Consider the following 16883-nt stretch of genomic DNA (forward strand, 5'->3'; position numbering starts at 1 on the left):
GCAGTTTTAGGCAACTGTGGGATTTGATTAAGACTAACTGGAATAATGTAGGTATTATGACTAGGATAACAGAATATATCCTTCTCTGAGTCTTAAAAGGACACTAATGTGCTTATAAAACCGTGATCTAATTAAGTTTTTATATTCTGGGAAGTTTCAGTTTTTAAAAAATGCATCTGAAGAACATGAATGTACATTTAAGGGGAAATAATTCCAAATAAAACAGTTCTGCTGGATATGGATATGCTTAGATCTATATGTTATCAGAAAGTAAGGGTTCAGAATGTAAGCAAACAGAATGAGACATTTGAAAGATATGAATCAATAAATTACTTACAAGATGTAACAGATGACTCCTATGCTCCACATGTCAGTAGCATACCCAATAGGCTCATAATTTATAACTTCTGGAGCCACAAATTCTGGTGTTCCAAAGAGGACCTTCAGAGAACCTGCATTTTCTAAGGTTACAGAGAAGGAAAATATCAACATAGAAGACAGTGTCTCTGAAGTTGCCTTCGGAAGTCTAAGCAAGCTATTCTCCCCAAGTTTCAGAGGTAACTTAGAAAAATAATTTGAAGGCAGTCTAGGTGAAGTACAAAGGCAATCAGGGATGCGAACCTTTGCTGGCTATCCCACACTTACAACATTAGCCCCTACATTACTCCTCTGCTCCTGAACAGTTTTATACAGAGATCTGGAAAGGCAAGAGAAGATTCCTTTCCTCTTTCTCTGCCTGGCCTCCCCCTCCCCCCATAGGATTAGCCTTTCTCCCTATGCAAAATGCTTCTAGTCCATTAATATACTATTTCTGCACAGTGTGTGTGTGTGCATGTATAAGTATATCCACCCACCCGCCCATACACTATTATGAATGTGTATATATTACAGATAAAGAAGCTATACATCTTCAGGTGTTGTACAAGTCCCACTGTCATTGGCATTGGCCATGCAGGCTGAATATGGGAATGGAAGTAGAAATAAAAAAATATTGGAAAGTCATAGTTCCTGCCCTCACCTCACCCAGTAATAATCTAAAATTAGTCACATGATTCTTATTCCAAAATAATTCTGAATTCCTAAGTACAATAAGTACAACCTATACTGGGCACTTAATCTTGTGTAGTGACTAGTTGAGGAGAGCCTAAATGCAGGGCTGAGTTCAAAAAGGTGAAATGAAAATTTAATTACTCTCTGATAAAAAATTAGTCTGGGAGCTGTTTATGAACTCACTGGGATCATAAATTGTGCTTCCTTGATTGTGCTTGAGGTTACTGGAGTGACTTATGGATTTTGCATCCAACACAAGCTGCTGAAATATATTTCTATGGACCTGGACTATTGTGAGAGTCAGCATCCCTGTTGCTTCAGTGCAAGATTTGATGGCTAATCCTAATCAATTTGTGTCAAAGCCAGAGCTGAGACCTCATTACCATTTGCATGTAGCATAACCAACAATATATATTTTTAAACTAGGCTTTTCAGTGCACTGTGCAGAACAAATCAATTTCTAAAAATTATAAAAACAAATGGTTCAGCAAAACATCCCAGAAAAATATTAATACTAATACTCCTCACATGCAACGTCCTAAATATTCCAAAAAAGGTAAAGAAAAATATCCTCCTACATGGTTGACATTCCCTGACAAAGTTAATGTCTACAGATATTGACCACAAAAGGATTACAAATTACTGCTATTTTAAATTATAGCAAAGGTTTAGCTGAGAGTTTAGCTGCATGAGTTTTCTAATGGCTTTAAATAACGTTTTTTGGTTAGTGAAAAAAAAGTTCAGAGTCCTCTCTGGGTTGTCATCCAGAGGAAGGTAGACTGAAAAAATGCCTGAAATGATTTGATTCAGCATTTTCTAACAAGCTAAGCTCAGAGTCTGTGACCCACTGGTCAGGATGACAGCAAAAAGGACAAACAGGGATTCTAGCAGCTTCACCAAACTAATACTAGGCAGGCTGAGAATTCTAGGAGTTATAAGCCCAGCATATCTGGGCCTACAGAGTTGACACCCACCCACTCCAAACTGGGAATGGCCAGATAATACATAGCACTTGGCTAGAAGTAGGAGAAAACTAGTCTGCATTCAACCAAGAAGCAACCTGAGTGAGAGGCCATCTGTCAGTGTTATATCTCCAAGAGAATTTGGGAGATAATAAAGTATGGTGAGTGGGACAGTTTCTATAGGAAACTGCATGGAACTGTATTGACTGAGATTCTAATCTATTTCCAATTAATTTTACACACTTATTCATTCATCATTATGCTCCATCTTATTTCTACATTAATCTGTGATTTTATCAAAACATATGCATTTCTGAACACCTGTTTCATGTTCTTTTTAAAACACACGTTGGCACAGTTTTTGAGCTGAGCACCAAAAAGTTCAAAAAGGTGAAATTAAAAGGTAATTACCCTCTAATCAAAAAGTAGTCTAAGAGCCATTTATAAAATCAGTTCTCAATGGGATCATAAATTCTGCTTCCCTGATTCTGCTTTAAATTATGGTTATTTGCCACAGACATTCATTTCAGCTTGTGAAATCTAGACATCAGGCATTATTGTTTGGGGATCAGGCAAAGCTAAGGCTTTCACAATGACTGCTCTGAAGCTCTAGAACTTATGGATATAAACATCCTCTGATTGATGATGGAAGGCACTGCATTGCTCACTGCCCACTGCTATGGACTTCTGGCAAGCTACAATGCTAACTAAGCCATATGGAAAATGGGACAAGCCAGTTTTGAATTAATTAGTGGTTCCAAGTACTTGCAACAAATATACATGATAAAAATACACTGTATCTTACAGCTGTTTAAGATAACTTAGAGATTTTACCCAATCTTCTTGCAAGTCCAAAATCAATCAGCTTGATTCTTGTACCAGTTTTGTTGATACACATAATATTTTCAGGTTTCAAGTCCAAATGAACAATGCCTTGCTTATGAATGAATTGTACTCCTTCTGAGATCTGTTTCATGTATTTAATGCATTCCCTCTCTGTCAGTTCAAAGTCTTCATCAATGATTCTTTCGAAGAGCTCTCCTCCAGAAACACTAAAACAATATTACAAAGAGAAAACAGATTAGATGGAAAACACATTCTCTACATAAAGGTAAGCCAGATCACCTAAGTCTACTGATTATTCTGGGGGAAAATGATGGGATGGGGAGTAGGAACAATGTGATGTATCCATGCACAAACATTCCTTTGGCCCAATATTCAACTTTCTGTTTTGCAACAGTGAAAGAGTACTGTGGTCTCTTCAGGAACTCATACTTCTAATGTTTAGATTTCATTTTGTTCATATTATCCAATATACTTTTAAATAAATTTTAAAAAAGAAAGTCACAAATTTGGATAAAACTTTTAGAGAAAAAAATACCAACAAACAACACATTAAAAATGAATTTAAACAGTAGAACAAATTGTACACTTTGGGACTAATATGTAACCAGCTTAAGAAAAGGACCATAATAACATGGATTACATATGAGTGCAAATGGTGAAAATATGCCTTATTAAACTGAAAATCTTTATTTCAAACTTATTTACTTTTAGGAATTTTTAACTTTCATGACAGTCTGAACTTCACTGATTTGATATTTCACAATATTTATTTTTGAAATAAAATACATTTTAACATTCTGGAACAAAAGCACAACAGAAACAGTTTTCTCAAAATTCATAAACTGTCAGGGCTGATTAAAAGGCCTCATTTTTAAACAATGGACTCAAAAAGTATCTATCCAAATATATCACTTACTTATACATCACCCAGCAACTGATGCAACTACATATAAGAATCCTAATGTAAGAGCACAACCAATATATTCACTGAAGTGTGGGATATGATTCTTGCCAAGTCAGTAGGATCAACTATAGACATATAATAATGTCATTTTAGTAGTTCTAGTAGAAGCAGTGATGTTAAGTTTGTATTGTAACACAAAAAACATTTTTTTCCAACATATGGTATTAAACGTAAAAAACAGCAGTAGTAAAAGCTGAGATCTGAAAGTCACTTGTGCAAAAAGGAAGAGTTAATGAATCTAGCTCAGTAATGTTTACACTAAATAAATTATTTATTCGTTAAATGTTTATCCCTCCTTTCTGTTATAAAATACTCAAGGAAGCTGACAGCAATTGGACAGGGAATTGTGAGTAGTCAACTAACATGAAAAGAAATGAAAGGCTTTCTATTAGCAGTGCTTTAGCAAACAGAAGTAAAGACAAGAGTTTTGGAGTCCTACCCTGAAACACTTGCAGCATTTGTGTTCCTGCCCAAACACAACCTAGAATTTATTTGCGTTAAGTGGTGCCTGAAGAAGTATGATGATTAGAGTAATAAGTGGACACATTTCAGATCATAAGAGAGGATGAAAGCTCATTAGATCAAAGGATGTGTTACAACAGGACATAAAAAAAAAACAGTTCTACTTAAGACAGTCAAAGAACAAGTTAAGCAGATGAAAATGACAACTAGAGACAATGGATAAAGAAGATATTCAGCACTGCAAGAATTCAGAACTACTTTCAGATTCTCACAGTAGAAATAGGCTCTGAGCCTGCAAAACATGAAAAAAAGATACTGCTAAAAGGAGATAGGGTGGATCCCTGAATAGCACAGAAGATGCAGGTTTGCAAGAAGACAAAGAAATGAATTGAAGTAATTGGTGACTGACTCTCCAAGAAAACAAACTTATATCAATTGGACCCATCAACTTGTGAAATATGCTGATCAGGGATATGACAGATAAACTTCAAAGACCACTGATAGTTACCCCTTCCTGCTAACCCAAATGGGGAAAAGTGATGCTGCCAAGAGCAGCTATAAGTGTATCATCATGGAAGATCTAAGAAGGAAGTTCAAAACCATGGTACTGTAGTGGTATTCTCATCCACCCTCTCCATCCAGATGACAGAGGCTTAAACAGTAAATAAAGAGGTGAATGGAAGATTTTTGAATTCTCAGAACAGACTGAGTTTTTGAATTATGACTACTGGCATGAAATGGCCTGTACATAACAGGTACTGGACAAGTACTATTTGGCTGAAGCATGGCAAGTTAACTGGAGGTGCTTGAAACTGAATCCAGGAGGCTGAAGACTAAAACTGATGTAAAATTATCAGGTGCAGAACTGTACACTACAGAAGGATGTCAGAGTATTGCTTTAATGGGACCTATTAAATCATTCAGGACAGGAAGGCCTGGCGCGATATGGTTCATCGGGTCACGAAGAGTCGGATATGACTTAACAACTGAACAACAACAACAACATTAAATCATTCAATTAAAAAAAAATTCAGAACATTGGCTCATGAAAATCATGCCATTTGTTGTCCATGTATTATGGGGAATAAATAACATAGCCTCAAACTACTCAGGAAGGGAAATATGACCTAATACGAATAACAGATCTAGTGGAATGTTTCCTGCAATTGCAATATACCCACTTCTCGTTTAACAATTACTTCGGTTAAATACCATTCCCAAGTGGCCAAATTTTGTACACCTGACAAAAATGCATGCCAGAGTGAGAATAACGCTGGCGTAGCTATATGAGAACATTATCTGAATGAGATGGCAGCAACCAGTGATCTTTGAAGTGTCCCTCTCTTTCTCTCTGTGTCAAGTGTTTACTTAGCAATCATTTCGCTTAATGACCTGGTTGTGAGACTGGAACCTGGTTGCTAAATGAGGAGTGGGTGTATAGGAATTGAAGAATACAATTTGTGCAAAAAGAACACAAGCAGTAAAAAGGGAGGAGTTGTTAAAAATATTTTTATCTATTCAGAAATCTAAGCAAATGACCTCGGCAATACAATATAGAGCACATAGGTTAAAGTAAGTGTAGGAATGAATAAAAACAATACTTTTGCTAAGTTTAATATTGCATGCCTGAAAAAGGAGCAAATATGGATTAGGCTTTCCAGTAACAAAATGCAGTTTATTTTACAGGACAAGTAAGTTATTTTTCCCTCCTCATCAGCCAGGACCACAGTTATTTGTACATTTTATTAATACAATCTCCATGTAGTTAACAAAACAAAAACAAAAAAAACTTGATAGATGCAGTGTCAGTGGGCTGACAGGTTATTATCTATCTATCTATCTATCTATCTATCTATCTATCTATCTATCTATCTATCTATCTATCTATCTATCTATCTATCTATCATATTTGTATAACTGCCCATGTCACAAAAAGGTGACTCTGGGTGGTGTACAACACTCAGTTAAAAAGAAAACCAATAAACAAACATAAAACAGTCATTATTAAAACTATAAAAACTATAAAAAAGCACATGAAACAAGAGAGGACTATGTTAACCACAGTAAGGGAGCCATTGCAAAATCTCCCCAGTCCCCTGGGACCCCTAGGCCTGATCACATAGCCAGGTCTTAAGGGACCTGTGGAATGTTAAGGGAGATGGGGCTAACCTCACTTCCGGGGGGATAAGATTCCACAAGGCAGAAGCCACGGCAGAGAAAGCCTACCTCCTGGGACCCGCCAAATACAAATATGCCAAATACAAAAACAGGTTATACTTATTCCTTAAATTTATTATAGCTTCATCCACTCCTAATATGAAAGAGAACAGACTTTTTCATTAAGTGATTTGAAGGAAAATTCATAATGAATTTGGGATTGCAAAAAGATATTTCCAGGTTTCTGAACTATTAAGATATTGTGTCATTATCATTTAAACCATAATGCATTAAAAAACATCAAAATAAAACCTGGGGATTTTCAGGATTGATACAGCTTGAATATGCATAAAATTATTAGCTTTCATCTGTCCACCAATATTCTAGAGCTAGAACATAATAATTCTTACATTAAAGGGGAGAATTAAAAACTTGCTTAGATTCATATAATTTCAAATGAACTCAAATGAATTATGATGGGATAAATCAAGTTTGAATAGCTATTTTCAGAGCTTTCATTTGCAGTGCTGTTCTTTCTGCTTCTGGGAAATACCAGATTGAAATAAAAGATAAAACAGGAAAATGCAGTTTAATCCAATTCATTCTCCACAGAAGTTGCCCCATTTTGTTCAGTGAGGTTTATTCCCACATAAGCCTGCAAACCATGGAAGTGCTCATGTCTGAAAAACATCTTGGGATTGGACAGCAATCACCTTTTATTGCTATATTTAAATGGAATTAATATTTAATTGTTTAAAAATAATGATCTATTGTATTTTGTAGAGCTGAATGAAGTATTCTAAATTGCAAGATGTTGCTTAAAGTACAAGTAGTCCTAGCTTAATGATCGTTCATTTAACGATGGTTTGAAGTTACGACGGCCTTGGAAAATGTGCTTTATGACCTGTACTTGTACTTACAACTGTCACAAACCGTTGCACCACCCCTGTGGTCACATGATCACAATTCGGGTACTTGGCAACCAGTTCCCGTTTACGACCAGTTGTAGCATCCTGTGGTCACATGATTGCGATTTATGACCTTTTTTGCTAGTTACTGGCAAAAAAGTCCATTGGGGAAGCTGGATTTGCTTAATGACCATATGATTTGCTTAATGACAGTGGTGATTCGCTTAACATTCATCATAAAAATGGCCGTAAAATCAGGTTTGATGACTCACTTAATGACCACCTCACTTAATGACCAATTTTCCAGTCCCTATTGTGGTCATTAAGTGAGGACTACCTGTAGTTGCTATATTCAAAACTGGAGAATGTAGAAAGTGACTGTGCTGTTCCAATGTAATACTGAGGTGTACCTTTATACTACAAGTACAATCCAAGTAATCCCCTTTGGAGCATAGGAAGAACTTACTGGAAAATATGCCATTTTAAAAATTAATAAATAAACAGGATTTTCAGGTTTGTTAGGTAATTAAGATGATAAAAACATTAACAATGATATTTTTGCTACCACAGTCAACTTTATACTTACAGTTCCAATACCATGACAACATTAGCTTTCTCTTCAAAAGCATCTACCAATTGGACAAGTTTTGGATGGTGCAGACAGTTCATTATGCTGATCTCTTGCCTTATGTTTTCTTTATCCTTAGCTGAATATGCTTTAAAAAATTTTCCTGCCCAAACTTTTCCAGTTTTTTTCTCAACAAGCCGGAAGACTTGTCCAAATTTCCCTCTGAAAAGTATAGAAAAATCCCCATGAAATGAAATATATAATAGAGGAAAACATGCTTTCTGAATGCCCTAGTTTCTAGGGATTAAAATGATTAATGTGATTCTTATGCTCAGCTGACAGGCACTTAGTCAAAACCAACAAGTCTGGATTCACAGGCACAGACATGTTAAAGAAATAGTTACAGGAATGTGAAAACCTGCCCTACAGCAGCTCGGATTTTTTACTTGCCTATATAGCACAGTTTTTTCTACAGTGAATAGCAAAAGCTCTCCATGGTCTCTGGCAATATTTGATATCAGAGATCTTAAAATCAGAACACTGAGTATGGAACTTGGAATCCTTGGTGTGCAAAGCTTAGTGTGCAAAGGTCTCCCATTAAGCAACATTTTCTTCCAATAATAAAAGGAATAATTCTGCTTTAAAATGCAATTTGTATATGCAGGTGATTTCCTAATTACAAAAGATATGGAGAAACAAGACAAAAAGGGCTTTGCACCATTGAACATTTTGAGAATCTTGAGCAAGCTAAAAGAGAGGAGTCCTAAATAGATCTTTATGAACTCCCCTATGAGAACCCTGAAGCCTAGCAGCTTTGCCCTTCTACAGGGATTAGACCTCCTAGAAAGACTGGGGACAGGGAGACAGAATGGATTAGACTGCAACAATAAGATGTATACTGATAGAAGAGAATAGGTGTAGCTCAGGGTTGAACTGCAGAGTCCTTGGGGTTCTCTGAGCTTGGTTGTTTTCTTGACGTTTCGTTACCTGGCTAGGTAACATCTTCAGTGCTATAAGTGAGTGGGGTTTGATTTCTGTTTATATTCAGTAGTTTGCCCTATCAGTGTGGGTGGAGATGTTGTTTTCTCCTTGGTAGTTCCTTGATTAGGCTGTTGTTTACTGCTTGATTGGAATATACAGGGCAAGCTACTATATATAAACAGAGATCAAACCCCACTCACTTATAGCACCGAAGATGTTACCTAGCCAGGTAACGAAATATCTGCAAGAAAACAACCAAGCTCAGAGAACCCCAAGGACTCCACAATAAGAAGCATGTCAGGGTGTGGATCGATGACCTCCAAGGAGACCCACTAAATCTTTACCTTTCTCTATGAATTATTAACAGTTGTTTCAAAATAGCTGTTTATACATTCTCCTTCCTTTAAGGGAAGAGAGATTGCAACTATGTTATGACAATATAACTGCTGGTTATGGGGGAGTGTTTAAAATTCTGCACTGGGTACTTGGAGAGTTTTTATGGCTGAGGGTAAGAGCAGATGTCAAAGACCATGTTTCATCTTGTCATGTTTGTCACTGGCCTAAGTATGTTTCTGAAAAGCCAACTAGCTTGCTCTATCTAGTCTGTGCCTTCCCTTTTGTACTTGGGAGTACACTTCTATGGATTTCATTACTGATCTTCCCTCTGTGCAAGGCATCCAGGTTTTGGAAGCCTCTTCCAGCTACCTGTATTAGTCATTAAGATTCATTTGTCACCCTCAAGAGCATCCAGTCTCTAATGGGTTGATGGGTAGAGTGAACCAAATGTTAGAATAATACTCAATGTGCTATGTTTCTTGTCAACAGGACAACTGGACTGAACGGTTGCCTCTTGCAGAATCTCCTTGTAACAATTCAGTGCATTTCTCTGTATGCATACGTCCCTTTCAGGAAACCTACAGCTAGGTGGCCATCCCAGTACACGCCGTGCAACAGAAAGGGAGGAGGGACTCTCCAGCTCCATTTGACAATGCACAGCAAGACTTGTCTAGTTGTCTTGGGCAGCTACCAAGTGAGTAATCTGTATGTAAAGAATGCCAATCACGCTGCCATTAGTGCTGGACCGGTGGGTACATTCTCTGCTTCCCCAAAAGCACAACTGTCACTGACATTTGCCAAAATGAATTTTTCTATTTTTAGCTTCAGAACAATCCCATAAAGCAAAACCAATTGATTGGTAAACAAGGAATACTGATTTTTTTTTTTAATTCTTGTTGAGATCTGGGACATCTATGCCTTCTTATATCACATAGCTTAATTAAAAAATGTATATCAATAAAAGAGAACATATATATAAAATTAACATCATATTGAATAATTGTCCATTTGGTAAAGCAGGAAATAAACTTTATGGCAGCAAGGTTGTAGAGTCTGGCTGATTAAGCAGCTGATTACTGAAACAGACCAAGAGTACCAATTTTACTGTTCCCAATTAACTACATTTGATGACTGCAAACAGTATGGTGATATACTCATTTGGTAGAACATTATTTGAGGAAAAGTATAGAAGAAGGAATCAGATACACCTTAGAGACTCAGTTAATGGGCATTTAAAAAGTTAGTGATGTGACAGTAGATTTTTAATGAGCTAATGTACTATTCCAACAAAAAAGGGGAAACATATTGTTATACTTACGATCCTAATCTTTCTTCAACATGGTAGAATTCTGAAACTTTTTGTTCTGTATTAATAGTCACTGTCCGATAGTTAGTTTCTGTTTCTTTCTCTTCTAGAAATTAGTACAAAAATACTAAATTACCAAAAAGCTATATATATTACAAATCCCATATTTTGCAATAGTCAAGGTCTTACCATCATCAGACCCTTCAGCTTCTTCTTCTTCTTTAGGACCTAAAAACAAACACACACACATATATGTTATGTATATGCTTCTTTAGAGTCATGATCCAGCGTTTCTCTTTTCCCATTCTTTATTTCATATCCCCTGTTGTGACAAATTATGCATACTGAACTTTTCTAAAGTCAAGATGAACTTTGGAAGTATAAAAATATTGTTAAATTGCTTTCCTATCCACTGTGATCTGCTCAATGACCAATTCATGTGAACACTTTCATGGTTGCCAAGATGTTGGTACCAGAAATACTGGAAGGAAAAGTTCTTGCTGTTAATCACTTAATGGCAACACCTGACTTCTGGCTGATTGTGCACCCTATTGTAGGTAATACTATTTGAATTCTTATTTGGGCACATAAGGTTCGTATGCTTGATCTTTTTTCTCTCAATATATGCTTTGCAAATTGGTTTCCAAACTGAGTTTTTCTTCTCCCATCATCCCATTTCTTATTATATATAATTTGTGTGGTTTTATCAAAATAAAAAAAAAATAATGTAAGCTATATTCTATTCCATATATTATTCCTCCACTCCAATCAGAGACATTTTATGGCAGCTTTATTAGCAACATATTATTTGTTGATTTTTTAGTGGAAAGCTTTTGGATTTAATTTCCTGTAAACGCTTTTGCATATGGTACTTGTTTTTAAAAATCTAGCTTCATTATTGCAATTCTCATCCTACTTATATATCCCCCAAGGTACCATTTTCGGGAAAGGGTTTCAGCACAGTGATAGAATAGCATCTGATTTGTATACAGTCAGTCTCAGGTTCAGTTCCCTTGCAATCTCCAGTTACAAGGATCAGATGGCTATTCATGAGAAGAGCTCTGTTTGGGACAGTCAGACTAGAGAGTAATGATCTGATCTAGCTTAAGGCATCTTGTGGGATTGCAGACCAAAAAACCTATCCAAATTCTTTGTGAGGTCTATCAATTAACATTTAGTAAGCTATGCAAAAGATTTATTTTGCTAAGTGTTATAAATATAAAATTGAAGTTGTCGTGTAGAGGACACCTGAACCACCTCCACTGTTCTAAAAACTTCTTTTGTTGCCACATGTGGTCAATCTTCATGCCATTTGCATGTCTGGCAACAGTACCTAGCAATAGTGTAACTGACATTGACATGGAAGTTTTCCATGTCTTCTTGAGGTTGATCAGTTTTAAGTTTCAAACGACCAGTTGTCAACAAAAGCATGAGGAATCTTGCTCTCAGTTTTGAATGCAGGAACTAGTAAATTCTACCCAATCAGTATCTTCTCAAAGTTCAAATGTTAATGTAAAAAATTATATATAAAACTCATATTCTCTAACTTGAACACTTATTTTACTTTCAGCTATCACAGATTGTTGTGCTGAAGCAGAGTTATAATGCATGACCTCCAAAGAGGGCTGGATTCAGATTAAACACATGCCTGAGGCTTGCATACAAAGTATAATCACATTTATTATATTTCCTTTTATAACTTAAAAAGTTCACAATGTTTTTTTCTTCCAATGACAGGGTTGAGGGGGGATTGCAGCACAGAAAAATCATTCCTCTATATGGGCCGTTCTTTCAAACAGCTGTTTTCCAGCTTTTCCATTGCTTTCTTTCTTGAAGGGAACACATTGTTGACAGTGTGATTATACAGTAAGTATTTCAGTCTTTAGAGAGATGCCCTTAATTAAATCCTGAGTGATAAAAAACTGAAAGAATCCTACAAATATAGGAACTAAATATTAAATAGCTCTAAACTACTGCAATGTTTTATTCTAAAATAATATTATGAACTATTTTATTTGAAGTCAATTAAATCTATAAAGAGTGCATATAGAATGTATTTTAAAACAGGAAAAAGGAATTGAAACACATGACCCCATGGGCTGAATGTAAGAAAACATGATGTGGGGTACCTTATTTATTTTCTTAAAAAAACAAAACACTTGTTATTTCAGTGCTTAAACCTGGCCGCCATGAATCCAGTGCTCTTCAGATATGTTGGACTTCCATCATCAACCTCCAAATGGGGCTATGCTGGTTGGGATTTTTAGAAATTGCTGTCTAAAACAGGCTGAGGAAAGCTAATCTAAGATACTATTTAGGAAAGAGGTAGCCTTGATTTCTTTATTACAATACAGAGCTGTATGAATCCTCAGATTTTGGAAGCTGGATCCAGTGCTGGAAAGGATGAACATGCAACTTTTAAAGAACTGAATAAACTCTAGAGTAATACCATGTGATAGACTGCCGCTGATTATTTTCTATTTTTTTGAGGGATCTTAAAAACCATTGGGTTTATTGTAGCATTTTTTTTTCCTGCAGCAGAGGGACTAGAAATTGGGTGAACTAGGTTTTGGTCTTACCGAAGTTTCTACTGCAAGAAGTCCTTTAAAGTGACGGTGCCTCAAGAAGGCCTTCAATAAGACAATATAAAGCTGCTAAGAAATACAGGAGCAGGCTAGTATCCATCCCATTCTATTTAAGTCTAGATATAGGCTTCTCCATTAAGAGGACTGCGCAATGGAGAATCCTTGGCTTACTCTTTCATTCTTTCTAAAATAACACTGCAAGCACTTCAGATAGAAAGTATATTTTACTGAAATTTGGAGCAAACAGCTTAGAACTGTGCACTTCAAAGAATGAAGAGCAATTCATAGGCTGAGACGGGGATGACAAAAATCTAAATCACATATAACATTCAATACATGCCACTGGCAGATGAATAATATCAAATAACTAATAACAAAATGACAGTCTCAAGAGAAGACATCAGGTCTACATAAAGCATGCTGATAAGAACTGTACGCTTGCTGAAGTGCAAACACAGGCTTTAGGAATAGCAGAATATGATTGGAAATAGGATCACCCTGAGCCAGACAAATTGTCCAAGACCCCCAATTTCAGGAAAATATGATGATCCGTCTCAGAATTGGTACAAACAATGTGGCAGCTAGGTCCACATTTTCCAGTTTTAACCACTCGAGATTAAAGAAGCAAAAATAGTTTGATCTTTGAGTCAAGAGACAAAAAATGCAGAAAATGTTTCTAAAGACTAAAGTATTTTTTTTCTTGTCTATAGAGGTATAGAGACCAAAAGGTTGTCGTTGTTGTAATTTACAATATATCTGGTGAATAATCAGAAATCCTCTGGCTGAAAGGAAATTCCATTTAAATATATGAAGGTTGATACTAGATTGGTAAATCAGCTCTATGATCAACTCTCCTAAAATAGAGGAAAAATATTGCCTAGGCTTTAATTATATATGTTTTTCAATACTTCAGTTGATCCATTTAATATGCTCTGTTTTAATGTACTCCTATACCCTTACAATATAATCTGAGTAGGATAAAATCATTACGTTTCTCTGTCTTGCCCTTTACTAATCCTTCAAAATACAGGATAAGATTGATTATTCCTGACATGCAGCCTTTGTTTTGGGAGTGTATTATCTTTATTCAGCAAGTCGTAGGATAACAATCCTAAATACATTTGGGTATGATTGAAATTTCCGGAAAAGATGAAATCTGCATCAAATGTTTCTTCTGCCAAAAGTCTTTTATGGCACAGGACTGCATTTTTCAATGTGCAATGGCCACTAGCATTTGCAATAATATTCTGCTTCTCATCTGCCAGAAAAATACTTTAATCAAATTGGTGAGGAACTTCATTATGAAATGAATGTGAGATAATAAGTTTTTTTTATGCTCCTCATGTTTTCTATGGTCCTTCCTCTTCATTGTTCATTTTTGTTTTACTGCACACTTATAATGCAGTCTTACATAGGTAGAGGATTGAAAGAGCTACTGTAATCCTAAAACCTGAACAATATGAGGCTGAGGTATCTGAAAGCTAGGCATCTGTTGTAGAATATAAGCTCCAGAAACATTCCTTGCTCCATTTAACTTAGGCAGCAAAATCTTGTTGGGCTTAAGTTATTGTGTTGTCACTAATTTTAATGATGTCTCCTTTAATGTATAAGGTTTCTTGCTCCAGTGTTTGATGGTTTTATTTTAACTTTATCATATACTGACCTTGTAAGCAGGAGGTATTGTTTATACACATAATAAACATACAAACAAAAACATTCTGTGGTATTTGTTTCCTCTGCCATGCTGCTAGATTATTTTCTAAATAATGTTTTTTAAAAATCTGTTTTCTAAGTGACTTGAAGTATCATTCTATAGATATAGTATTATATTTTCAACTAAACTGCGATACCTTGCCCTCAAAAACAGCTATTATCTGTCAATTCATTGTTGATGTACATATAAGGAAATGGCACAGTCTGTACCACATCCTGGTTCTTATAATCTAAAAATACTGCAATTCATAAGTCTCCCTCCATCCCAGTATCAGAAAAACAGTCCCTTTTGATAGATTTATATACCCTTTTCCTTAAGAACTTAAAATGCTTGATTCCTATTATTTCAGTTACATATAACAGACCTGTGAAGTAATTCAGAACAGCATTTTAGAGCTGGGAACTCAAGTTGCAAGGAAGAGTGGCTTGCCTATTATAAGATGCCTTATAGGCAACTGCTCCATAAAGCTCTGATCTGTCTTCTCCAAACAGTAAAGTGCAAACCACATAACCTACTAACTAGGTATGGTTCAACCCCTTACCCCAAGCAATCTAATAACTCATAGCTAGGCTAATGTATAAATCATGAATTCCCAGGGAGAAGGCAATGATCTGAATTGTTGCACTCTACCAGCAAGTCTCTATTACTTTGCTGAACTTAAAATAGAAAGATAGCAACAAAGATTCAATTATAATTCATAAGGCAAAGGCAAACATTTTTTCCCAGGACAATAAAGCTCATTTTCAAGTATTCATTATCCAACCAAAAAGTTTGGATCACATTGAGATAAAAATGCATAAGACCTCCATTTTATAACTTATAATTTTATTGGATTTAGAAGTCACTTGGTCCCAAATGACTCTGGGCAGCTTACATCTCAAAAGTAAGAAATAATAAAATGAAGGAAAAAAGACATACACTTCTGGGGGAAAAAAACCACCACACCAAAAAAACCAAAAACTAACAGAGGATCGACGACCACCCTAACTCCAGGCCTGGGAACAAAGCCAGGTTTTCAAAAGATTTACAAATCAACTGCAAGGTGGGAGCCATACGGAACTCGGATGGGGGCGATACTGTTCCAGAGGGCAAGCCCTGCAACATTTTTGTATGTGTTCACATAACCCACCCTCACTTCCTCATCTTGAGTAAAGGGATTAGTTGCGCTTACAGCAACTAGCATTCCAGGGATACAGAAATATTCCAAAACATAATCCTCATGTGGTAGACTTACCTTCTTGTTTCTCTCCTACTTTTACTAGCTCAGATTCCTGACTTGGCTCACTGATCCCGTACACATTAGCAGCTCGCACCCTGAATTTGTACTCCCGGTCAGCTAGAAGATCTTGTACATTGTATGAAGTGCTGCGGCAAGTAGTGAGATCTGTCCATTTCTTGTCCACTGTGTCCCATATTTCCACACTGTAGGACTGCACTGCACTCCCACCATCATACGAGGAGCCATACCACGAAAGGATGAGGGAAGAACTCCGGATGTCTGACGCACAGGGTGTTCCTGCTGGAGGATCAGGTTTATCTACAGATAGGGAAAAGCATATGCAATGTATTACATCAGGAAATCCATTTTCCTATTTCTCCCCCAGAGAAATGGTTAAGTTTGAAGTAAATTTGGGAAATTTTGTTTTTTTCAAGACAGCAAGTCATACTTTAAGGCTTTACCTACAGCCATTATATGGAAACAACTGTCAGATGTTGGTATGGGACACAAGCTCAAAGTTGGGTCTGAAGAGTCCTGGAATGTTACTGTAATCCTGCATCTGTGATTTATTTAAATCATGGATTCAGCAAAGTTATTTGATATGCAACACTCCTTACTTTTCATTTATCATCCTCATTTAGAAGGCAGTAAGAGACAGAAGCAAGAAGTGATTTGTCAGCAGGAGAGTCTTTGGTCATGCAATTATTATCCATCATAGTAATTTATGCTATATGCCAACACTACGGGATCATTTTTGGCCAAGGCATTGAACTGCTACAAATCAGCATATTAGGGTCTGCGTTCCATGTAGGGATGTGCAACTCC

General features: G+C 36.3%; 1 protein-coding gene across 2 annotated transcripts in view; it reads right to left on the reverse strand.

The window, feature by feature from the left end:
- MYLK (myosin light chain kinase) overlaps nt 1-16883 on the reverse strand; it is a 204925-nt gene that overhangs the window by 13061 nt on the left and 174981 nt on the right. For both annotated transcript variants that reach the window (XM_025170519.2, XM_025170489.2), the window contains exons 22-27: nt 16074-16376; nt 10730-10768; nt 10553-10646; nt 7936-8139; nt 2847-3064; nt 338-461 (exon numbers count right to left, since the gene is read on the reverse strand). In XM_025170519.2, the coding sequence (XP_025026287.1) occupies nt 338-461; nt 2847-3064; nt 7936-8139; nt 10553-10646; nt 10730-10768; nt 16074-16376 (982 nt within the window). The remainder of the gene's footprint in view (nt 1-337; nt 462-2846; nt 3065-7935; nt 8140-10552; nt 10647-10729; nt 10769-16073; nt 16377-16883) is intronic.

Source organism: Python bivittatus, unplaced genomic scaffold, assembly GCF_059951505.1.
Source record: "Python bivittatus isolate LINGU-HERP-01145 unplaced genomic scaffold, Pbiv_v1 ctg000480_np1212, whole genome shotgun sequence".
NCBI lineage: Eukaryota > Metazoa > Chordata > Lepidosauria > Squamata > Pythonidae > Python > Python bivittatus.